This window comes from Onychostoma macrolepis, chromosome 13 (genome assembly GCF_012432095.1).
Source record: "Onychostoma macrolepis isolate SWU-2019 chromosome 13, ASM1243209v1, whole genome shotgun sequence".
In the NCBI taxonomy this organism is placed as follows: Eukaryota; Metazoa; Chordata; class Actinopteri; order Cypriniformes; family Cyprinidae; genus Onychostoma; species Onychostoma macrolepis.
In genome coordinates, this window is record NC_081167.1 from 25,986,253 (window position 1) to 26,013,303 (window position 27,051).

General features: G+C 35.5%; 1 protein-coding gene and 1 long non-coding RNA gene across 3 annotated transcripts; one reads left to right on the forward strand and one right to left on the reverse strand.

Annotated features, from left to right (window-relative positions):
* Positions 1 to 1,656: 1,656 nt before the first annotated feature.
* On the forward strand, positions 1,657 to 11,611 carry cdc42ep3 (CDC42 effector protein (Rho GTPase binding) 3). Of its 2 annotated transcripts, XM_058795285.1 has the most exons (3): positions 1,657 to 1,910; positions 2,147 to 2,490; positions 10,031 to 11,611. In XM_058795285.1, the coding sequence occupies exon 3, from the start codon at positions 10,233 to 10,235 to the stop codon at positions 11,133 to 11,135; it is 903 nt and encodes a 300-aa protein (XP_058651268.1). In that variant the 5' UTR covers positions 1,657 to 1,910; positions 2,147 to 2,490; positions 10,031 to 10,232; the 3' UTR covers positions 11,136 to 11,611. The 2 variants fall into 2 exon arrangements, with proteins under 2 accessions (XP_058651268.1, XP_058651267.1); XM_058795284.1 differs by lacking the exon at positions 1,657 to 1,910 and having other exon boundaries at positions 1,992 to 2,490.
* A 37-nt stretch (positions 11,612 to 11,648) lies between these two features.
* Positions 11,649 to 24,287, reverse strand: LOC131551984 (uncharacterized). The gene is made up of 5 exons (XR_009273864.1): positions 24,171 to 24,287; positions 23,124 to 23,323; positions 21,657 to 21,795; positions 21,088 to 21,126; positions 11,649 to 12,295 (listed from the first exon to the last, which is right to left on the reverse strand). It is a non-coding gene; the product is annotated as an uncharacterized LOC131551984 (long non-coding RNA).
* Between the last annotated feature and the right edge of the window lie 2,764 nt (positions 24,288 to 27,051).

Here is a 27,051-nt window from a genome sequence, read left to right on the forward strand (position 1 = left end):
ACTTCATTTATCCAGATTCCACCACGGTGGGAGGGGATTGGATGGGGATAGGTGGTGGGCTGGTCTTGAGCATTACACTCCCGGGCTGAAAATTGATCCCACTCCAGCCCTGCCTTGAATACACTGCAAGTCGCTTTGGATAAAACCCACAAATGTAAATTTGGTCACAATTTATTTTGAGATCCAATTCTCGCTATTAACAAACCATTAACTATGACTTTTGCCTCCATAAACTCAAAGAGTGGTTAGTAAGGTAGTTGTTAAGTTTAGGTCATGCATAATATGTTAATAGCCAATATGTTAATAATAGGCATGTTAATAAGCAACTAGTTAATAGTGAGAATTGTTCCCTATACTAAGGTGTAACCGTAGATTTAAATCTGGCATCATATACTGTATGATGTTTTAAGCACCTATAGAACTCTATTCCAAAACCTACAAAATAATAATAATAATAACAACAATAAGACTTTTTAAAATAAAATAAAAGATAAAAGATTTTTATATTAGTGTATTTTATTTTATCTTAACTGCACTGGCTGATTTCTGTACACTTGTTTTTAAAGTTGGTGTAAAACAGAAATTCAGATCATCTTTTCTTCTCTATTGTGGTGTATTTTCAAGTGAAGCCAGACTTGACTTTGACCTAAAATAGTTGGGACATGTCTATCAGGAATTAATTGGATCACTGTCTTTTGCTAATGAGTGACAGTTTGCTGAAGGAGAGTTAAAATTACTTTAAGTGACTTGTTTATACTTTGTTTATACTTGTTTTAATGATTTTTAGATCTAAAAAAAAAAAAAAATGGAAATATAACAAAAAACTTGTTTTAATGATTTTAAGATATTTTAAATGGAAAATTAGACAAAAAAGCTTGTTTTAATGATTTTTAGATTTTTTTTTTTTTTTTTATAAAAATGGAAAATAAGACAAATATTTAAACATACTCGGATGTTTTGCAATGTAATAAACTGCGATGCAGACAGCTGCCTTCTAAGGCAGCATCTAAACTGATCTGGAACGCTGATTTGGAACGCTCTATATAACCAGCTATTCCGTGCACCACAAAAATAGAGCTTGTCACACCAAGCTCACTCGACTGTTAATTCATTTCCATTTGTTAGCATGTTGCCAACAGTGTGATACTGTGATACTCAAGCATAAAAATCCATAGCACACACACATATTTTAATTCTATAAATTAGTTTATGTGAATATACTGTTTTTAATTAGATTATACTACTGTTATTTTTAATATTTTCATTTTTTTGTATTAAATGAGGCAAACTTATAATCAACATTTCTCCTGCGTTAACCTCCATCTTGAAATATTTTTTTCAGTGTGCACATCTCAGTTCATTGTAGGATTCTGTTGTTTTAAAAGCATACATTCAATATTCCCTTATAAGTCCCTTAATAAGGTATCTCATTCTTAGGAACAGCTTCACGCATATAATGTCTCATCTGTCCAGGTAAGGAGCTCACTAAATATAGCATTTGGAACAGAGCTTATTCCAATCTTTCTCTCTCTCACACACACACACACACAAGAGCAGGACAGACTCGCTACACCCCCTCCTAATCCTGTCAAACGTGAGCTCACTGCAGAGCACTATATGTTGCCAAGGAAACCTATTTTAGGTTGAGGGTGACGAGAAGCTCCACAGAGGTTTACAGTGCAGCTGCAAAAGAGAAACAGCTTTTCTCTATAAATAATCAAGAACATTCTATATGTTCATCTATCTGTCTATCTATCTATCTGTCTGTCTGTCTTTCTTTCTAGGTTGCATTTCACCTCTCAGATGTTGTAATGGTGTCTGGTAAACGCTGAGCCAACAAATGAGGCAGAGATGCTGAAGTCGGCAGAAATAAATTGCAGAATGACAGAATAGAACGGGATCCAAAGAAGGTAAATGAATGTGAGAACTGTGTTAGAAAGGAAAAACGTGTGAGAGAGAGTGCGAGAACGGAGGTGGGGAGTGACAAGACGAACAGAGAGAGTGAGAGAGGGATGTTGTATTTCTTCCACTCTGTTTTGGAAGGGAAGGACTTTGACGTTCAGCAGCTGGGAAGCACAGTAGGAGAGACTCCACACTCCACATTCATTTTCCTCCTCCCTTGAGCGAGCGCTGTCTGTCTCTCCAGGAAATACTGCCACAGCTCCGGCGGGTCGGGACTGCAGAAGACGAGAGAATTGGATTTCAACGCCGCTGTCTACAGACAGGCAGGGACAGGTGCTGCAGGCGGAGAAAGGAGGAGCAAAGCAAAGCAGAGACACGCCGCAACGCTTCAGAGGAGGAATTCTGAAACAGCTGTCCAGCAGACGTCCTGCCTGTGAGAAGTAAACCCTCAAGGGCAGAAAGAGAGAGAGAGAGTGAGAGAGAAGACGAAAACGGCAACACGCTGCACCACCCAGAAGCTGACTAACAGTTTGGGTCAAGGCACCTCCGGAACGACAACCACAGAGTGAAGAAAAGACACAGGAGCAGGTAAAACTAGATACTGATGATTTTTGGCAGGAATATGTGCATGATAACAAATGATTATTTAAATTACATGCAAATAGTATTTTCTTAAGGGTATGTTTCTTGAGTACAACCTCTTATAATAAAGGTTCTTTATTGGCAGCTATACTGTAGTTCCATGAAGAACCTTTAACATCAATGGAATCTTTCCATGCCACAAAAGGTTCTTTATAAACTCTTAAAAATGAAAGCTCCAAAAGGGTTTTTTTGCAAAGGTGCCACTGAAGAACCATTTTGGGTTCCCCAAAGAACCTTTCGGTGAACAGTTCTCAGTGTGAAGAACATTCTAACATTTGGACCTTCTGTTCTTCATGGAACCATTAATGCTAATGAAGAACCTTTATTTTTAAGGCATTGTTGGCATTGCTGCAAAATCCCCATGCTGAAACCTTCATATTTAAGACTGTGGATGACATACTGTAAGATCGAAAAATTGTTGTATTCATGAACCATGTGGCTGCTATTTGCTGGTTAGGCTTGCGAAACCTCTTTCCACTCATGCACATGGCTGTCATTACGACATGTGAGATTTTGTACTGCAGAATATGTCGAGCAAATTCCCACACACCACAAAACAAGCTCAAAGCAACCCGACACCTGGTTCCTCTCTGTTCTTCAAGCACATACTCAACTGCTTGACCAGAAAAGAGCTTCTGAAATTCCTCAGATACATTCCTCGGTCCAACAGAACTTGGAAAGTCAACTCGACTCTTGCACGCAGGAAAGCCAAAGACAACAGCAGCTTGAGAACAGAAGCCTTGGAGGTGGATAGCAGGGTGTAAAAAGCATGAAGTTGAGGCGAAAGAGAACTCGCTCCACCCTGGTTCCTCCAAAAGCAGCAGCAGAGTGTAATTAAGGGTTGCTTTATGTAACACACTGGAAACCTCAAATTGGGCCGACTGTGGTATTTGTCTTTAATCATTTAGAACATTGTCCAACAGGGTCGTTTGTGGTCGGAGGAATTTGAAGAGATTGAAAGCTTAGGCCTAAAACACCCAAGAGAGGAGGAAAAACCCAAACCACCCAAGAGAGGAGAGCTTGACCGGCCCAGATGATCTAGCCATGCAAGCTCTGGGATATTGCACCTGTAAAAAGAACAGCCAAAAACATCCAAATGATGCAGATGTGCTTTAAATACAGCATCAGCAGCAACAGCAACTTCTTAGACAGGACCAGGTGGTCGGGTTTTCAGCCAAAAAAGGCTATCACTAAAATAGGTCAGAGGGAGAATCAAAATTGGCGCAGTTGCGGGGCTGAAGAGAGTCTTAACACATTTCTGTGTACAGTGGGAATGGCATCATTGCACTTGTTTAGATCACTGCTTGCACTTGCTCTAATAATAATGTGACCCACATACTCACACGTGAGTTATTTCCTGAGTGCCAGCAGCAATGATATCCGTCTTCAGACTGCTGTAGCCCCTGCTCTCACCTCTCACCCCATTTGGACTCTTTTTTGCTTCATTATTTAGCCATTTTGTCTTGTTCCATTTGGTTCAGTCTAATTCTGCCGCATTCAGTCTCATTCCAGCGCCTTGAGTTTTGTATCACATTTGGTCGTATTCATTCTAATTTATTCTGCCCCAGTTCAGTCTTAATCTGACATGTTCAACAACATTCAGTCTATTTTCCTCTCATTTAGTCTCATTCAGTGACATTCTGTCTAATTTCTTTCTTATTCAGTCTCATTCCATCTCATTAATTTCATCTAGTTCAGTCTTAAAGGGATAGTCCACCAAAAAAAATACAATTCTGTCATTTTCTCACCTTCATGTCATTCCAAAACCGTATGACTTACTTTCTTCTGTATTCAGTCTCATTTATTCTGGCTTGTTCAATGACATTCAGTCTATTTTCTTCTTATTTAGTCGCACATTTAGCAAATTTCAGTCTTATTTTTTCCTCATTCAGTCTGTTTAGTTCATATATACAGGCATACTCCATCCAAAAAGTAATATTCTGTCATTATTTGCTCGCCTTCATGTTCCAACAAATGACTTTCTCCTGTGGAACATTAGATATTTTGAGAAAAGTGTTTTTGAGTGGGAGTTTTTTTTTTATGTCCATTAAATGTCCATGGTTTTCAATGCTTCCCAAAATATCTTGTGTTTTGCATAAGAAATGAATGCATATATGTTTGAAACGATATGAAGATGAGTAAATTATGACAGAATTTTCATTTTTGAGTGGACTCTCTACATATTCTGTCTCAATATGCCTCATTTATTCTTGCCAAGTTCAGTCTCAGTCTGGTTTGTTCAATGACATTGAGTCTATTTTTTTCTCATTCTGGCACATGTCAGTCTCATTTTGTTTTCTTATTCAGTCTCATTCTGTCTCAGTAATTCCATTTCGTTCAATCTTAAAGGGATAGTCCACCCAAAAATGAATATTCTATTATTTGCTCACCTTGTCTATCCAAAACTGTATGATTGAATGTTAGTCAATGGAGTTCAATGTTGTTTAGTTTCCAACATTCCTCAAAATATCTTTTGTGTCTGTCTTGCAGAAGAAAGACATGAGGGTGGGTGACAGAATTTAAATTTTGTTAGGAATCGCCATTTAATCTACCTTATTCTGTCTCATTTGTGACCCTGGACCACAAAACCAGTCTTAAGTGTCAATTTTTCAAAATTTAGATTTATACATCATCTGAAAGCTGAATAAATAAGCTTTCCATTGATGTATGGTTTGTTAGGATTAGGACAATATTTGTCCAAGATACAACTATTTGAAAATCTGGAATCTGAGGGTGCAAAAAAATCTAAATATTGAGAAAATCGCCTTTAAAGCTGTCCAAATGAAGTTATTAGCAATGCATATTACTAGTCAAAAATGAAGTTTTTATACATTTACAGTAAGAAATTTACAAAATATCTTCATGGAACATGATCTTTACTTAATATCCTAATGCTTTTTGGCATAAAAGAAAAATTAATAATTTTGACCCATACAATGTATTTTTGGCTATTGCTACAAATATACCCCAGCGACTTAAGACTGGTTTTGTGGTCCAGGGTCACATATTTGGCCGAGATACAACTATTTGAAAATCTGGAATCTGAGGGTGCAAAAAAATCTAAATATTGAGAAAATCACCTTTAAAGTTGTCCAAATGAAGTTATTAGCAATGCATATTACTAATCAAAAATTAAGTTAAGTTTTGATATATTTACAGTAGGAAATTTACAAAATATCTTCATGGAACATGATCTTTACTTAATATCCTAATGATTTTTGGCATAAAAGAAAAATCAAAAATTTTAACCCACACAGTGTATTTTGGCTATTGCTACAAATATACCCCAGCGACTTAAGACTGGTTTTGTGGTCCATGGTCATATTTTGTCTTAGTCTCAATTCACTTCCATTTTGTCTCTTTGCTGGATGGAGCTCAGGCTTCAGCTTATTCAGTCTGCCAGAAGGGAGACACGCTGCCGGCCTGCTGACATGCACTTCTGAGGGGTGTGTGATGATACGGTCCCCCAGGGAAAGGGGGCAGACAGATCCATCTCGACATTCTACAGGGGCGTCAGGGCACTTGGAAGTGCAACATTTGCCCCTGGACTCATTCCAGATCTAAAATGAAGGCAGGATATGGCCCTGAGATAAAGCCATATCAAGAGGGTGTGAGAGGCAGCTGCCCTACTTCTAAACCTCAGCGGCTGGCTGTTACATTGAATGGCATTGTTTGTTATTGTTCAACAAGTCATGGCAATGAACAATTTATTCAAAGACATCTCACACCTGCTGGGGTTTTAGGTGAAGAATAACCATAGCTTTAACCTTAAACCCTAACCCTTTAACCTACACTAAGTATTACTTGGGCTTCCTTTGAGATTTATTTCACCCGGTCCAGGGGTTCACACACCTGCTTGCTTTGATCATCCCATGATCCACAGCAGGATCTATGTGAACTTTTTCATCAGTGTAACCAAACAAGCTAATTTCTAGATGCTGCTGTTTATACAACTGCAACAAAACCTTTAAGATAAAAGTCAAAGGGGGTTCAGTGTTCATTTAATATTATTTATATACTATGATAGTATTTATTAATATATTGTATTTGCTTTTATTCTTATATTTTCAGTATAAATTTGAAATTAAGTTTAGGTTTTTAATTCTTATGAATTTATCTCTTATTATTAGCTATATTCCTTTATTTTTTATCAGGGTTATTATATTATATTGTTATTTGAATAATAATGTAATACATTATAATTATTATTATTTGTTGCTTGAATAAACTTTATCTGAAATAAAATATAAAACAATAAATAGAAAATTAAAATTATTTGAAGTCAGCTAGTTATTCATTTAGTATATCTTGATGCACTAAAATCATTACAACTAAAACTGAAATAAAAATAACACAATTACTAAAACAAACTAAAATTACCATGAAAACAGAAAATATAAAAAAATGTCATTACTTAATAAACCATAATAACACTGGTTTGATTTGAAGAATAAAGTACAGAGATCTGGTTACTGGATATAAAAAATAAAATAAAAATTTAAAAAGAGAGAGAAAGTAGTGATGAGAAGGCATATTTGGGGACAATCACAGCTCTGACACCAGAAGCAATGCAGCATTCCTTCTGCAAACATACACACACACACACACATATTTTCCCCTGTCACTGACACACTCATGCAGCCACACATTCTTCAGCCATCCCGATGATGTTTGTCACGTTTAAAAATAGATTTCCATTCACTGAGGTTTATTTGTGTTTCGCTGAATCAGTGTCCAAAAATGCTTTTAAAGCCCTATGAACTCACAAGGCGACCTCTGAGCTGGTGCAAAAAGACACACGCATAAGAAAACACAAAGACTGTAAGACGACCAGAATAATACCATTCATCCAGACTCAAACAGACTAGCCTACATCATTGTCAAGGACTGTACTGCAGCTCACTTTCACCATACTCCTGTTGTTTATCAGCTGTGTGATTTGTTAGGACGTTACCACAGGGGAGTCGTGTGTTCCTAGGAAATGGAATTTCTAGAGTTTTGTAAACAGTGTCCTCCCTGGCTGTCTCTAGGATCTTCAGGGGATGTGGATCAGTGAGCTGTGACATCGTTCAGACTGTCATTTTAAGTACTGTGGTGGCTCCATGTTATCAGAAGACAATACCATGGAATTTTATTATTCAATGGCCTCACACCGTATTTGGACACAGATGCTACTTGGTTTGATATTGCAGTATAGGTACACCTCGGTGTGCATTATTTTTCTAATAACTCAACGGTTCGTCCTCAGTTCTTCTACTTATACCACCACAATTGTGTTACCACACCTCAAGACATTGTTCAGAAGACATATTTGAAGATATTTGTCAGGATTTTGTCCTTAAAATTCTCTTGTGTGTAGGACTATTTTCTTACGCAACTCATCCCAAGCCTTTGTTGCTAATTCCAAAATGATTAAAGAACTAATAACGGAGGTTGAGCCAATGATAATTCAGTTATTAGGGAGAGAGACATTAATTGTAGCTGTGTGATTGAAGCACATGTGCATTACCCGAGTCTGTGAATCTCTGAACAGTGTTCAGCAGCAGTGTCTCTACTAATAGCAAAATTGTAAGTTTAACTGCTTCAAGAACAGCTATGTTACCACCTCCATATTGAGAAATGTTTTAGCTATTTTATTGATAAAGTCACAGTGCAGCGCATATACTGTATGTGTGTGCAGTAGTAGCGGGAGAAAGAAAGTGTCTTTTCCATTGATAATATAAAGTAATTTTGTGGAAAGAGTTTGTCATTTTGTATTATATGTTATATTCATTTGCTTGGTCAGTGTCTTTGTGGGGTTTGGTGCATTGGCTTTTGCTGTTGCTGACTGTAAGAACCCTTGAAATAACTGAAATAATTTGGTTAAGTGATACGGACATGTAATGTGGCCAAGACCCGTCTGAAACCACTTTAGCCATGCATTTCCTGTGCAAAATAATTACCCCGAAGTAAAGGTTTCTTTGGAAATGTAATAGGTTACAGATTACAGAAGTTAGGTAACTGATTACATTTTATTACATTTTGATTACTTTTCTAAATTTCTAAGAAATGTTTACAACTCTTAATCATTTTCAAACATTTAAATCAGGCAGCGTTAACCTTACAGTAGTACTCAACACTAATTACTGTCAGAATTAAGATTACAATAATTTAATTTTAAAGCACAGCCACCACATACAGATGTAAAGTTATAATAAGAAATAGTAAATATTAATACAAGAAACATTTAGATGTACCCCCCTTTGTAATCCTTAACATTTTCATAAGTAAGAGTAATTACGCATTTTTTCTCAGTAACTGTAACAGATTACAGTTACATTTATTTTGTAATTAAATTCTGTAACGCCATTACATGTTACTAGTTACAGGGAGTAACACTGTTTGTATTTGTATTCGTTTAACATATTGATTAGCATATTTACATCATATTCCAAGGCAAATTAATATATATGTAACATCTGAAATAATAAAAATAGAATGATAAATAAAGAAATTTTTTATGGTTACCAAAGCTGCACTTTTTAAATACAGTAAAAAATAGTAATATTGTGAAATATTATCACAATTTAAAATAACTGTTTTCATTACTCCAGCCTTCAGTGTCACATGATACTTCAGCACTCATTACCAGAAAAATCTCAAGTATTCCAAAAGTTTGAAGTACGTTTGGAATATGGAGCATATTTACATTTTCACAAAAGTTTCTCTCTTGAAATGAAAATGGCCCCAGGTCTCAAACGGTTTAGTGCAGCGGGTCTTAAAGGAGCGAGAGAACGTTGGGCTCTGCTGCCGAGGGAATGTGGATGTTTTTTCAGTCGTACATATTTGGCTAGCCGTGGCCCAGTCGCTGCTTTAGTGATTGTTTGCAGTCTGTCAGTGAGGGTCAGTGTTTAAAGGCCTCTCAAAAGGAAATATGTCCATAAATGGGCAAGAAGTCTCTCTCCCTCTTATGATCTGTGGTTACCCTTCTCTCTCTCCTATCTGTCTATTTCTGCCCTCCTCTCTCTAAAGCCACTCTAAAACTCTGTCAACTTCTACTTTATCTCTAGAAATCCTTTCTTTATCTTTAAAGCTTCTTGACTCATGTGGTGTTAATTAAAACATGTAAACATACGGTCATTTTGAAATGAGTAACAACAACAGATGTTCTCATTATTCTTGATTTACAAAAAAAATAATAATAATTGTTATTGTATTAACTTGAGTTAGTTTTTTTATTTCAAAATCCCTAATGTGATCTATCTGTCTGTGTATCTATCTACTGTATCTATCTATATATCGTCTATCTATCATCTGTCTGTAGCATCTCCTAAAGATGTTTCACACAGTGATAAATATTTTCTTTGATCTCTCTTTGTACATGCTTAAGATACATGTGACATTTACTTTAACATTTAAAACAATTTCAGTCTTGGATTTATGAACACAACAAAAGGTTTTTGATGCTGAGTACAAAGAAAACTAAATTATTTCTCCATCTATCCAGGTAAAGGACATTAATCCAAACATTCGAGCTGGATTATCTTCAGTGAAGATTGAGGACGCATTTAAAACAGCTGCTCTCTGAGAATGTAACCCCTGCACTTCTCCTTTGCGAGACTCCAGCAAGTTTATCGCACAACCGAGGAGATCTGAACTTCCAGAGCGTTCCCCGTTCCTCTCCATAACTGCTGGACTCTATAGCAGGGATGCCTGCCAAAACGCCCATCTACCTGAAATCCAACTACAGCAAGAAGGGGAAAAAATGCCGTCTGAGGGATATTTTATCCCCGGATATGATCAGCCCACCTCTCGGGGACTTTCGACACACTATCCACATCGGAAAGGGTGGCGAGTGTGATGCCTTCGGTGACATGTCATTCCTGCAAGGAAATTTTGAGCTTCTACCAGGGAAAGCTGGTCGCATTCGTCCTCAATATGGCATCCATGGAGAGTTCACGAGAGCTAACAGCGCCTCCGATGCATCTTGCGTTGAAACTCCATCGCCGGTCCTGAAGAACGCAATCTCGCTCCCAACCATCGGGGGCAGCCAAGCACTGACTCTACCTTTGATTTCCACCACCGTCTTTCCCATGACCCAGGATCGCCTGTCTGAGCCATCTACTCCTCCAGCCGGTTCTGAAGATCTGGAAATCCTGCAGATGGAGACCCTGCTTCAGTCCATCAGTGCCTTCAGGAGCGACCCCAGCCCTGTCCCAGAGGAGGAAGAACCTTCAATCGACCGTACTGAGATGTCTGAGAAATCACTTGTAAAGAAGATACACAGCAGTGAAAATGAGCTCGAAACATTTTTGTCCGTCTTTGTTAATGGGAACGCTGATGCCAATGGGAACTTTAACAATGGTAGCAATGGCGATTCAGTCTTTGAGTATGAACAGGAGATGTTCGGCATCAAGGGCGACTGGGCGGACAGAGATAGCGGTGTTGAAGAGGGTCGTCTATGCGATTCGGACTTTGAAATCTCCAAAAGCAAAAGCCACTCACAGGAGTCACTCACTCAAATCACAGGATCCCTTTTCTCTCTCGAACTCGACTTGGGCCCATCCATTTTGGATGATGTACTCAATATCATGAATAGGCCGGTGTCTTAAAAAGTGATTTATATTGAGAACTAAAAGGGAATCTATTTGTCTTGAGCCCATAAACTTGACATGGCAATACTGAACTGAAGAGGCTGAACTTTCTTTCCCAGAGTAAGTTTTTATGTCTTTAGCTTCGGAGTGTCTTGCACACCTTGTTTTGCAAAAATAATGCGATTGACACACAGCCGCTGTGCCTTTTAAGTTAAATTTAAGCATGCATAGGTTTTGATGTTGTACATGCAGATCAAATGAGGCTTTTTCTGTGTACTGTTGTCAATCCACAACATCATACAAAAGTCTGTGATAATGTGTACATTTCTGCAAACATATATGATGTTCCATCACAACGTCCTTCACGCACAGATATATTTATACTGACAGTTTCATTAACCACACTACCAAATCTTAAAGGCATATACCTACAGCATATATGTTTTTACGTTGTGAAGCTAAATATGAAATAAATAAATAAATAAATAAACAACTCTCTTATTTAGTTTATTATTTTGTTTGATTGGTTCTTTTTTGTTATTTCAGAATTGGGACAACTGGAGCTAGTTGTCACAAAGAGTATAACTTGAATTGAAGGTCGAAAGTTAAAAAATATCAGTTTTGAATATTAATTTGTGCTTTATAAATGTTTTACTGTTTAAATCTTGCTGTAAAGCCTATAATAGGTTATTTAATGGCAGGTTCCCATTGTGACAACTTGCCCCATACAGCAAGAGAACATGACCTACCATTGGGGCATGTTGTCACAAAAGGCTAGCATGTGTTAATTGAAGACATATAGCACAGAAACTGACTTTCAGCAATAAACCTATCAAGAGAAATATTCACTGGAGTAAAAAGTGTCACAACTTGCCCCGATTTACCATACTGAATGATCCCTTTATGATGTTTGATGTGTATCAGTTCATTGTTAAATTATAAACCAGTTAGATACTGTACCAGATGAGTATGTAACAGTAGGTGGACAGCAAAAAATGAGGGAGATGGAGAAAAACAAAGAGAAATTGACTTCTCCTGTTAGAGTCTTGCATTCCTCAGATTGTGTCCTGTAGTAGGAGTGGATGTGGGTGAGATTGTGTCTAAAAGGAGATGCCAGTACTATTCGTTTGTGTCTTGTTGGGACAGAGAGAGAGCAGCCTGTAGCATTCTCAGCATTCCTATGAGAAAACAAAGACCACAGCCATAAATAAAGCCATTGGACTGAGGCAGAGGGTCATGCTCTACATGGTCGTAAAAGCTAACAGCATGAAGACAAACTTTGTCCTGTACAAGGAGATCTGACTGCTGCAGTGTCTTGGCGACGCAGAGGTTTGTTTGCAGCAATACTGAAGAGTCTGAGTCTAAGTGCCAGACAGCTGCAACATAATTCAGCTTTGTCCTTGAAAATTATGCTTTTTCATTCAGGTTTCAAACTTTCCATGGAATCTGCTTCTGCAGAAATTGAGCAACTGTCTTTAAGAAAGCTGCACTCATTCTCTGCTCTTGGACTGAACGCACACTAAAGGTGAACTAATATCTATACTAGTTACTTTGGCATACTACTTTAGCATACTAGTATCTTACTCTTTCTATTTCTGTCAAATAAAGTTATTATAAAATCAACCACTGACTGTTTTCAAACAGGTTTCCTGAACACTTCCACTGTTTGTCATTGGTTAAAAAAACATAGTCCCGCCCCCAAACACTGAAATCATCAGCCTCTTCGTTCGTGCTGCATCCCTGTGTTACTTGTGCTAACTTGTTGGTTGGTTGATTATATTTCATAGGTCTATGGTTATACGAGCTGAGGCGATACACTACTACTGGTCAAAAGTTTGGAATCATTAAGAGTTTTCCATGTTTTCTTAAAGGGCTAGTTCACCCAAAAATTTAAATTCTGTCATTAATTACTCACCCTCATGTCGTTCCAAACCCGTTCATCTTCGGAACACAAATTAAGATATTTTTGATGCATCCCGTGAGCTCTCTGACCCTCCCAAAGACAGCAAGGGCCCTTACACGATCAAGGTCCAGAAACGTAACAAGGACATCAGTAAAATGATCCATGTGACATCAGGGGTTCAACCGTAATTTTATGAAGCTACAAGAATACTTTTTGTTCAAAAAGTAAACAGTTATTTAAAACTGAAAATATTTCACAATATTACTTTTACTGTACTTTGATCAAATGCAACCTTAGTGAGTGTAGGAGACGTCTTAAAGGGATAGTTCACCCAAAAATGAAAATTCTGTCATTAATTACTCACCATCATGTTGTTCCAAACCCGTAAGACCTTCGTTCATCTTCAAAACACAAATTAAGATATTTTTGATGGAATCTGAGAGCTCTCTGACCCTCCCAAAGACAGCAATGATCCTTACACGATCAAGGTCCAGAAACGTAACAAGGACATCAGTAAAATGATCCATGTGACATCAGGGGTTCAACCGTAATTTTATGAAGCTACAAGAATACTTTTTGTGCGCAAAGAAAACAAAGATAACGACTTTATTCAACAATTCATCTCTTCCGCATCACCCTATAGCACCATTTTGGAGAGCATCCACTGAACGTGAACAACATATGCTGTTCTGTGTCAGCGGCGTGACGTGGATACGTTGTCTACGTTGTTTGCGCTTTGATCTGAACATAAACAACGCGCTGCTGACACAGAACAGCATACATTGTTTATCTCGCCAAAATGGCGCTATAGGGTGATGCGGAAGAGACAAATTGTTGAATAAAGTTGCTATTTTTTTTTCTTTTGCGCACAAAAAGTATTCTCATAGCTTCGTAAAATTACGGTTGAACCCCTGATGTCGCATGGATTATTTTACCGATGTCCTTGCTATGTTTCTGGACCTTGATCATGTAAGGATCATTGCTGTCTTTGGGAGGGTCAGAGAGCTCTCAGATTCCATCAAAAATATCTTAATTTGTGTTTTGAAGATGAACGAAGGTCTTACGGGTTTGGAACAACATGATGGTGAGTAATTAATGACAGAATTTTCATTTTTGGGTGAACTATCCCTTTAAGACGTCTCCTACACTAAGGTTGCATTTGATCAAAATACAGTAAAAGTAATATTGTGAAATATTTTCAGTTTTAAATAACTGTTTTCTTTTTGAATATATTTTAAACATGATCCTTCAGAAATCATTCTAATATGCTGATTTGCTGCTCAAGAAATATCTCTTATTATTATCATCATCAATGTTGAAAACAGCTGTGCTGCTTAATATTTTTTAAAGTTGTGGGTAAGTGAGATAAAAAATATATATATATTTTTATTCAGCAAGAATGCATTAAATTGATAAAATGTAACAGTAAAGACATTTATAATGTTACAAAAGATTTCTATTTCAAATGAATGCCGTTCTTGTCAACTTTCTATTCATTAAAGAATCTTGGAAAAATGTATCATGGTTTCCTCAAAAAAATATAAAATAACACAACTGTTTTCAACATTGATAATAAGAAGAAATGTTTCTTGAGCAGCAAATCAGCATATTAGAATGATTTCTGAATAATCCAAAGTTTCAAGCAGTAGTCTCTGTATGCAATTCAACCTCCACCATTAGAGAGAAATGCACATTTTATCTCTAAAAGAGAGAGACATTTTTTTCTGACTGGACTGGAAACCACTGGAAATTTCCGCGAAGACCTGTAAAGCTCATGCCTTAGGCAAAAACATTACAGTTGAAGTCATCCACCTTGGAGTTTGTACTTGAGTGGAAACGTTTTTACCCGAGGTAAACAACTCTGGAACCTGTGATGTGCCGTTAGGTAAATTACTGTATTTACTAGCACTCAGTCAAACAGAATGTTATCATGAAGTTTCTACTTAGGGTGTAGCAGTTGCTCAGTATACAATTCATTATATACGTTCCTAAATGTAAAGGTAACATCATACTTTTTTGGCACATACAAAGATGTTTATACTTTAAAACACCGTAATTTGCAGTGTGGAATTTCAAAGTAAGCATTCACTTATGTAACTGGAATCAATGTAAACTGGCACACATCTCAGTGGGAGAGCTGGGATACATTGTGTTCTGTTGCATAACTTTCATTTCAAGACAGGCCATGCAAAAATGTTCATTTTCAAAAGGGTTTCTTGTGCCTCTAGCTTCCTATTGATTTCTGTTCTACTTTGAAGAGAGGCAGAAAACAAGACAAAAAGACTTCAGACAGCCATAATAGTCGTACGCCCCACAGTTTTAAGATTAAATGTCGTGAAAAAAGGTGAAAATGTCGTAAGTTTCTACTTTTAGCTAGACCGCATAACAGCCAAGCTTGAGATCCTCATTTTAGTAATTCTACAAACTGTTCAAAAAAAAATATTATACCTCAAAAGTAAGCATTACAAAATGTTCTCACATTTCTCGCATCTCTGTAAAATGTCTCACTATCACTCAGGCTGAACAAATGAAGGAAACATGGCAGTGAGAGACGGGCTTATTTTCTTTTGCATGTCACAAACGCCTCAGAGAGTTTAATCCAAGCAAATATACCAGGAGAAAATGAAAAGCATCTCAGAAAGATAAGTTTCCTCCATAACTGTTTTTTATGTCCGAGTAGGTCTTCTGTTCTGAACTATTACGAACTGTTTTCTAATTGCATATATTTTGAAATGTATTTTATTCCTGTGATGCAAAGCTGAATTTTTAGCATCACTACTCCAGTCTTCAGTGTCACATGATCATTCAGAAATCATTTTAATATGCAGATTTGCTGCTCAATAAATATTTATTGAAAACAGTTGTGCTGCTTAATATTTTTTGAAAACAGTGATGCATGTTTGTAATGAATTTATAGTATTTTTAATTCAAGTTTTACTTTTGTAACACTTTCTAAATTATCGACTGAGGGTTTTCAATTCGTGATCGTGCCAAACACTACACTGTGAGAAGCACAAACGCAGCAAACCTCTATTTCCTGGAATAATGTGAGACTGTCAGACTTTTGATAAATATACTTTGGCTCATGATACGGAGGTGCCAAAGCAAGCATAATTCAAACTGAAGTATTTTCCACCTGGTCCAAAGCAGTGCTCGCTATAAAGCCACCAGTGTCTCTGACATGAAGGTGTTACACAGGGGAACCTCTCATACAACTTTTCTCTGCTCCTGGTGTGGAAGCAAATAAAAAGACAGAATGTACTGTTGGCTCTTTCACACCGACAGGAAGTGTTTTGAAACAGGGCCATATTTGAAAGAATGAATGTAATTTCCTTTCCATAGCAACAAATGAGATGCATTTTAAAACAGGGTAAGGTTTGGAATGGTGTTAGTCGATGTCTGGATAATGTTCCGGTTACAGGAAGGACAAGCTGGTTATGTTTTGTTATGATGGAGAGAGAAGACTGGAATTAAATACATAGTTCAGCTAAATGACTACATCCAAACTCACTTTTAAGGCAAGTCAGTTACAAAACGTTACAAAAGATTTCTATTTCAAATAAAAGCTGTTCTTTTGGACTTTCTACTCATTAATGAATCCTGAAAAAAAAAATGTATCATGCTTTCCACAAAAAATAAAAAGCAGCATCACTGTTTTTAGCATTCATAATAATAGCAAGTATTTCTGAAGGATCATGTGACACTGAAGACGATGGTGTAACGATGGTGAAAATTCAGCTTTCTATCACAGGAATAAGTTTAATTTAAATTATATTCAAATAGAAAAACTGTAATAATATTCCTGAAAAATTCCACACTGTTGAAAAAAAACATAGAAGTGGAGTATGAAATGATGTGCGGAACATGTAAAAAAAATAATAATAATAATTTTAAACATTTACTGATGTTTGTTGACTGTTTCCTTGGAATCAAGGTCTGTATCTCTGTCACATGGCAACGGTTTTGAGGATAGGTCAAAGGTCACAGGCCTACAGGCTGAAGAAGAGGCACATCCGACAGCATGAAACAGACCAGACGACACTTGAGCCTGAACCCCCCACTGATTCTTCTGTGCAGGAATGTTTTCTCGTCTCCATTATAACTGATGCCTTCTCTCTCCGTGTTCCTCTCTCCAGTTTAATAAGCTGTAAATGGTTTGTTATACAGTCACATTTTGGATTGGCTGCCAGTATGTCTCTTTATGTTTTGTTTAGAAGAGTTTCAGCCCTTTTAATAATCCTGAGCTGAGGCCGTGAACTACACAACGAAATAGACCCATTTAAGGCAGAACTCCTTCCTCAAACACACCTTCAGAACACAAGACGACTTAATCATTCATAGAAGACAATATTATGGGGAAAGAGTTTGTCTAAGAGTATTATACCTGCATTTTATGTTCAGAAATATTTTTCTCCTTCATGCTTCGGGAGGTACAAGCATTTGGTAATATAACTTTCATTTTTCATGTAATTTGCAATAGGAGTCAAAATGCTACTGAGACTAAGGATATGTTCTACAAGGCAAACTTAATATTTGAACACATGAGCCCTCTGTGGGATAAATATAGTATTACACCAGCAATAGAATTAAACAGTCTCTTCATTGCAAACTTTAAGTCTTTTTATATTTTTATTAGAAGTAAAAAGTAAAAATCAATCACATTGGAAATATCTTTAATGAAATTTGTATTAAAATGACACCTGTATAATATGTAATGTAGTCATTTAATATTCAATAGACATGTTTGTTTCTTTATCAGTATGAACATAAATATTTGAAGTCCAATATTTTCAGATGGATTTATTATTGCAATTTTTTCAGATGTACTTATATTACAATTACTATATATTTACTAAATCTTCGAAGACCCTGATATTTATTTATTTATTTTGATTGATTGATTGAATAAGTTAAAACTATATACCTAGTCAACTGTTTTGTACATTTTTGGACAAATTTCTTTTTAATTTTCAGAATATCTATTTAACAAATAGAATGTTTAAATGTAAATCAATTCTCTGCCAGATAAAAAACATTCACATTTCTTTCAGGGAAGACCATGACCTTCAACCTTTGTCACTGACTGACCTTTCTAGCAAGTGGAATGTCTTTTGAGCAAGTCATACTTTGTCAGTTGAACTCTGACCTTGGGCATGACCCTCTTTGACAATAAATGCTAACCTTCAGAGGTCACTTTCAGGTAGGCATGCAGCTTTAAGATGGAAAACATAACTGCACCATCTGACTGCAAAAATATATATATATATATTCTTTTTTTTTTTTTTTTGAAAACTATATTTGAACTGGTCTGTATTGGAACATACTTCGCTCACTGTTTTGAAACTTAAAAGTAAAGTCAAAATTCAGAAATGGTTTAAAGCAAAAACATTTTTGCAAATGCCACTTGATATTTTGTATACTGTTTTCTAATGCTATATCAATGTATACAAACACACATAAAGAATATATAACATTATAACTATAAAGTACAGCTGAACCACAGATTTGAACTTTCAGATGGTCACAGGTTCATTTGGTTTATACATTTGAAACACTGCAAGGCACATATTGTAGCTTTAAGCCTCAAGACATTCTCTGAAATGTTTTGTTTAGACTAATGAGATAATCTGATTCTGTGCCTCCCAGGGGAAAGAAAGTGTTTGAAAAGCAAGAAGGAAAAAAAACAATATTCCTCGATTTGGCTCAAACTCAACACTTTTTGCATGCAACCTGCTAATTTAGCCTAGTTAGTGACCACATTGCGTGCCAGCAGATCATTAGACAGCAGCGGCTGTCCTGTATCTGTCACATGTCCAGGTCGCCCCGTTCAGACCTGTCAGCTACCCCACAGCGCAATGTAAGCTAGATCAGACCCACAGAAGCCAGGAAGAATTTTAATTAGCGGTGAGAGAACACAACACGGTTAAATTAATGCTGAGGCAGAAAGAGAAACAATCGCTCCTGTTTGAGAGCCCGACGGCTGCACGGAAACAGAAAAAAGCCTGAAGCCTCAAGGGAAAATGGAACAAATCACACAGACATGGACAGTTTTACAAACAGCTTTTGTGCTTTTCCCGGGAGGCACAAACTGAACCACAGAAAAACTCTAAATGAGAGTGCAATTTGAAGAAAAACCAGACTGACAAAAGAGATGAAATACATTAGAATAGAGTTTAACAGTGTGTTTAGATTGCTTAGGTGAAAATGAAGAATTTATGAAGAGTGGGAATAGTATATGGTAATAAAATGATAGAAAATAGAAAACTCAATCTTTGATTACAATATTAACATATTAAAATACTAAATATACTACACATTTATTATACTAATATATATATATATATATATATATACATACACACACACACACACACTACCAGTCAAAGGTTTTAGAACAGTAAGATTTTTAGTGTTTTTTAAAGAAGTCTCTTCTGCTCACCAAGCCTGCATTTATTTGGTCCGAAGTACAGAAAAAAAACTGTAAAATTTAGAAATATTTTTACTATTTAAAATAACTGTTTTCTATCTAAATATATTTTAAAATGTAATTTATTCCTGTGATTTCAAAGCTGAATTTTTAGCATCATTACTCCAGTCACATGATCCTTCGGAAATCATTCTAATATTTTGATTTGCTGCTCAAAAAACATTTTTATTATTATTATGCTGAAAACAGCTGAGTAGAATTTTTTCAGGTTTCTTTGATGAATAGAAAGTTCAGAAGAACAGCATTTATCTGAAATAGAAATCTTTTGTCTTTTGTGACATTATAAATGTCTTTATCATCACTTTTGATCAATTTAAAGCATCCTTGCTAAATAAAAATATTAATTTCTTTACCAGAAAAAAACAAAAATGATACCGACTCCAAGCTTTTGAATGGTATAGTGTATAATGTTACAAAAGCTTCATCTCTATAATACATTTTATTTTATATATATATATATATATATATATATATATATATATATATAAAATGTATTATAGAGATCCAGGGACATGAGAAAGATATGTTCATACAGAATCATCCACATAATGAATCATAAGTCTTGCATTCATTACTATGTAAAATAATGAAAAATGTAGCATTGTCATTTTTTGAAAGTGTAAAATTTGTGAAATCCACAGTGAAATTTAATGAAATTTGTAATAAAATATCCTAATGTCAACAAAATAATTCTTATTACTTGCAAAAATCTAAATTCGTGATAATGTCAACTGCAATAGCGTACATAATATATTATTTATATAATTAGTATTTATATATTAAAACAATCTAATTTTATTAAAATGTTAAAAAAATATATATATATATTTTCATATATTTATATATATTTTTACTGAAGAACACACTTCAGTAAAAACTTCTGGAAACGCAAAATCAATTGTGGTTAATTAATTTACATATATCAACAGAAAATTCTCTCTCTCTCTATATATATATATACACACACACTCACACACTCATACACACATTTATATATTATTTTCTGTTAATAATACATTACATAGGGTGTTTTAATGCTGTGTTGAACAGTGGGGGCTGTAGTCTACTTAACTCATTTCTAACTAGTTGTAATTTCAGATAGGCCTAATATACATGTTTTTTTAGTAAAATGTTTATATTTACCTGAAAATTGGTTTTAGTTGTTACTTTCAGACATTTTAAACTTGAATGCAAGCAGAAATGTTGGCAACTAAAGATAAATTTGATTACTCTTCATGCATATTCCATCACAAAAGTTAATATAAGATCTCTCATGCTGATTTTCTGTTGCATCCTGTAGTCTGAGAACCGAAAGAGGTTTAGCACATATCGTAATACTGGATGGGGTAAAAAAAAAAGAAATAAAAAATAAACAAAACAAAACAAACAGATTACACCTTGCATGCTAAATGATCCCTTTAAGCCCCAGAATGATCATGTTTAAGAGGTTTTTGCTAATGACATGAATCCTATTAAAGGAGTTTAACCTGCTGCCAGAAAGAACACAATATAACAATATAATCGTCACAGTTCTCAAAGCCATTTTGAACTTTACAAAAACATTCCCCTAAATAACTGACCTCCGCTTATATCACTGCAGCAAGAAGTTCTGCGATGACCTGTGCCACAAAAAAAAAATTTAAACTGTAAAATGATTTTCAGATTTCCTGACCACTTTCCGCATCTGACATTTGTCTTTGGGTGAATCAGCCTACAAATGCCTTCCTCTGCATATTAACATATGTTAACACAACTTATTAAAAACAAGCCTTAAATGGTCACTCTGTCAAAAGATTTGTTTATAGCTTTTAGTTGCATTTACTACTGAAACATATTAAATCATACATTTGTGCTCAATAACAAAAACATACTGTCTAGCTACACAATTATATAGTCAGTAACATGAGTGAATGATGTGATTTATTCTTTGAACTCCAGCGCCACCTTGTGGCACAAACAAGTTAATGAACTAAAGCTTTCTGTCATCTGCTCCTAAAAAGGTTATTTCACTAATATTTCATTTCTTGTTATACTTTGTTTACTAACTCAGTCCTCCAATATAGAGCTAATACCAAGATTTGAGGTGCTTTTGCAGAAATTAAAACTACACAGTTACCATTAAAAGACATGAGAAGGAGAAACTAATTACCCCATATTCTTTTAAGCGATGATCAAAAGTGTCCCTAATGTTCGCTTCCCTTTGAACTGCCTCTTGGGGTCCAGCAGGTCAGTTTGTCCTTGTTTATCTCTTGTTAAGTGGCTCTCCACAATTGTTCCTGATCTGCGGACTGAATACAGATACAGCCACATCAATACAGATGCCACAATCTAAATCAGCTATGACCAATTGGCCAATTTCTTATCTTCTCTTAAGTGATGCTTCCTCTGACTCTGCATTCATGTGTCCATGGCAACCACATGTGTGCTGGACACTTTCAAATGAACTCAGGTGAGAAGTCAAGGTAAGAGCAAGAAAGAGCGTGAAATCAGGGGTCAGATTTCATAAACTGAAAATACATTTAACAAAAAGGAGTCATTTTTGTGCCATTTATTGAAGATGGAAAGGAATAACACCTTGTTTATGTAAGACATATTTCTAGTGGAAGGGGAGACCAGTTTCAGATCAAAAAAATAAAAATGTTTCTGTTCTCTAGCAGTGGTTTTGTATATTGAATAATTTCAATGAATTAATATTTTTTCTTAACATAAAAATTCTGATCTGAGTTCTGAGGACAAGGTTATTTTTCATAAATGTGAGGTCAGGACAAGTCACGTGTTTTATATTTTGTAATCTTATCTTACTGTAATTACTGTTTTCATTATAAAAAATAATGCTTTGATATTTTTGCACATTTTGTGCTGTTTCATAAATTGTTTTGTGTTTCATAACTATTTCAATTTTGGCTAAAAAGCCTAAAATAGACTGTTTAATGTGTCTATACAGAAGCTTACTTGCCATACAACCCTTAGAAATACTGACTGAAGTAAAACGTAACAACTAGTCCCAGTCTTTAAAAACAAAACTGTATGCACATCAAAATAATTCTAAACTGGGCACTGTATAATGCACAACAGGTAATTATATTTAATGTACATTCGAATATGAAATTTATGACAATATCTCCAATCTGGGATGTCTTTTTTTAATTGTACACACACTAATAACTCCCTAAAGCATTATAAAATGATGTTTATCATTCGTTTTAGCTGTCCCACTGAATGATGATAATCAGCTGATATGTGCAGCAACATGCTTTATTGCAGTTGTTAAAGTGCAAAACAATACATCATCAGAGGCATTGTGCAAAATACAAATTTAATGAATGTGTGTCTGCAGTCTAATTACAACATATTGTGAAATATTGTGAGGTCCTACCTCAACGGCACTAGCAAGGTCAGGGGGTTCAGTTACGAATAAAACATATACCTTTCATGCATGTGAGCTGAATATAAATCTAAATATATGTCTCTAAATACAGATTCAATGAGCTTTTAGGGTGTCGGTGCATCAGATCCATAACTCTGGTTGAATGACATTTTGTGCAGATTAATTTATAGGTATTGATTTTACTGTTAAGGCCTTTAATGCTCTGGGCTTCTCTCTTCAGACACTGACCTTACATCACAAACCATCCATGTCCTCTGAGACACAAGACGCATGGTGATTGGCAGACTCGGGCCTTAAATTAAACTGCTGATGACTCCCTGGCTCTCTGGAAGATAAAAGGCACTGTGGCTCAGGGGTGCTGGGCTTGGTTTTCTTTCTCTTTATTTTCACCCCTCATGTCAGCAGACCCAGAGACAGGCAGGGCACCTCTGGAGAATGAGAGAGAGAAGCCATTTAATGATGAGCAAGGGAAGTGCTATTAAAAGAGAAGCTCTGTTCTTGCCTCCTGGGGGTGTTTTCATTCCCCTCTGCATGACACTTCAAACAGGGAGCCAGAGGTACAGACAGAAGTGCAGAATACTGCTTTATGATGATTCTGATTGGATATAGTCATTAAAAACATACAGATTATGAAGCTTGAGTTCCTGATGCAGAACTGCGTATGTTAAGAAGTGAATGTGTGTGTATTGGTAAGGTTTAAAATGCAAATGAACCGAGTTGGGGGGCAAAAAATGCTACTAAAATGTATACAAATGCTCCAAAATGAAAGATATGGCGACAGAAATGAGTTCCTATTTCTAATATTTACAGTTATATTTTTCTGTAGGCAACAGCCTTAGTGCAAGAGCGCTGTAAGCACATAATTTTGATTTTATACAGCAGTTCAGCAAACAAACAATATTATAATAATAAGTGAGAACTTACATTTTAGACTCAATAACCCCAATAATGTCTGTTTTACACTGTATGTAAAAATGTATCAAGCAGAACCGTTGTGCATCAGCATGCAACAATGTTTCCTTACTAAAAGAATCCTCCTTTCTGAACAAATCATTTAAATTAACGATTCAATAGCTAAAATAAGTGAATGCTTACATTTAGACACAATATGGCCTATACTGTCATTCTTACTATGTTAAAATAGCTCAAACAAAGCAGAAGCAGAACCGTTGTGCATCAACACGCAGCGGTATCGCTACTAAATGAATCCTAGATCGTTTCTGAACGAATAATTTGAATGAATGATTCAATAGCTAACATTAGGTGAGTACTTACATTTTGAACCCAGTATAGCCAATATTGTCTGTTTTAAACTAGCACCAAATAAAGCAGAAGCAGAACCGTTGAGCATCAACACGCAGCGGTATCGTTAATAAATGAATCGCGTTTCTGAATGAATCATTTGAGTAAATGATTCAACGAGCCATTCATAGCTTTTTGAACGAATCGGTTGAACGAACGTAGAGTTTAATGAATAAGTGACTTTTTTTTTATTATTATTATTATTATTATTAATTGTATAAATTGAACAATTAACATTCAAAATTATAACAAAGTGTTACAAACATGATGTTCACGTTTATGAATAGGTGACTTATTACTAACTGTGACTTATTACTCGCCACCTATTGGCGGTTCAGTTGCATATTTAAAAGAGTAGATTTTTTTATTAATTTTCCTAGAATTTCATATTTATATATTAAACATTTTAAATGGAACCATTGATCTCATAATATTCACCTATTTATGCACTTCTATAATTGCAGCAGCTATAAGTGCATAAATGTCAGCTTTGCATAAAACAGCTAGGTTTCAAACAGTAGAATAGCTACATTGTTGTCACCTGACCTCAACACATTGCGAGTGACTTCCAGTTATTTTGCCCTGACATTTAGCAATCTGATCAAATAGTCATGGAAGATATCACAGCTGATAGGCTATAATTTCCTGCCTGGAAGGTTGCATCAATCTTTGGTTGTGCTGCACTTGTTTGCAAATGACTTTCAGGTATTTCATGCAGAGCTCTCAACAGCTCTGATTTCATGCATATAAATGTTCTGAGAGTATGATATCACAACCATAGCCTTGCTGGCACATTTCAATAACTTTTGCTATTTGGCATTTCACACAAAACTGTGCCAAAGGGCTTTGCATTCTTTTATTATTATAATTTGTTTATTTATTATGCCGTTCTTTTCTTTGATTCACTGTGTACGGTGCATTTAAGAATTAGTTGAAGTCTTCTTTGTGCTTTCCTGTACTGTAACTTCAACAGAGATTAAAGAATACATAGACTATGAGAATGAATGTTATTCAAAGAAACATACAACCAACATTTCTTTATTTAATAAAGAACTAAATCAAAATGTGAAAATGCCTTATCAAAGATAGGGGTAGAGTGGGGTAAAACGAAGAACATCACAGTTATATACGATATGAGAACAGTAGGGCCAAGATAGGGAGAAAATATTTGGACTTTATATTTAAAAATTACTTCAAGTTAGCATCAGGTAGCTAGTTAACTAGCCAGTTATCATCAGCTAACCTTTTTTCTTTTTTTTAAATAGACTATTATAATTTTGTAATTCATAATTATTGATTATAGATTTTTTTTATTTTAAGCTAAAACTGCCTGTACTCTGATGTTGCTGTGAATGTTTAAAGCAAATTGCTTTGTCAGACTGGGGGGCATTTTACCCCACCCATGGGGGCGTTTTGCATGAACATGAAAACTCTGGACATTTTTCATACTTGGTAATTTATGCCATTGTCACTAAAACTATGATAACTTTTCTGAACACTTTTAACTTTTGTTTCACTGAAAAAAATTACACAATCCTTAAGGGGGGTGTTTTCCGCCACTCTACCCTACACCTGACATATTAAGCATTATATTTTAAAACTTCATTTAAAAAGACAGCAAAAGCTTCTGAAAATGAATATTGTCTCCCACGCATTTTGTTCAAATAATAAAGCCTTGATTGGAATAATAGAACACAAAAACTGTGAAAGGAAAAGAAGGTACAATTTTGAGCCTTGATAACAACAACAGCGCAATCAAGAATACAAAACAAACTACCTTGAGGCTGAACTGTCTACAGTATTTATAGCTCCTGTTGATGAGTCACTATAAAGCATGTCATACTGAAACAGGCAAATACTGACCTGATAACCTATATGTTGAGATTTAAATCTCTCTGTCAGTTTAAACAAGACTGCCTCTTCTCCACTTGCAGTTATGCATTTTTCTACCACCATATCAGTCTACATTAAAAAAAGACCATGCATTTGTGAGTCTGCCTATAGTGAAGGAAACAAATGGGGGCTAACCAGAAAATATAACCTTGAGAGCTTGTGCAAGCAATGTTTTGACTGAAGTGCATCCTGGTTCATTTATTGTTAATGATTTATTATATTGGTAGCACTCAGAGCTTTTTGCCTCCAGAAGGTGTAGTTATGGCATCCACCAGCAGGGGTTAACCAGCCAAACCTTGACCACTTAAATGCTTTCAAAACACTGGTGAGTTTGATTTACTCTGAAACTATAGTGTATGTTTTCAGAACTACATGTCATATCGAAAAATTAAAAATAAATAAACTAATAAAGCTGAACTATGTTTAAAATCAAGTCCCTCGACATAAAAGTGCCTGCAATTGAAGAAAAACCCATGCCAGCTAATAAAAATAATATGTTCTAAGAATGTTTTATGTATATATCAATGTTTTAAAAACATTTTTTATGGTTATACGAAGGTTAAGGGAATATTCTGTTTTTTATTATTTGGTAAACATTATAGGAATGTTATTTTGAACATTCCAGAACATTTAGAAAATGTAAGATGAACATCCAACTACAATGTAGAAGAAAAACATTCAATTAATGATGGATGTATAAATAACATTTTGTGCTAACATTCTGAGAACATTATTAAAGACCAGATAACTTTGAACAAACGGTCTATTAACATTACTGGAAGAAAGTTTGTTCACAACATTGAGAGAACATTAGCCAAAGTTCCCTGTTAGATGGAATACAACACATAGCCTAGAGAATCAGATAAAAAAGATGAAGAATGTAGCTTCTGGAAGAACAGTCAGCAAAAGTGTGTCAAAACAAACCAAAATATTCTGCTATTCGAGAACAAAAAGTGAAAAC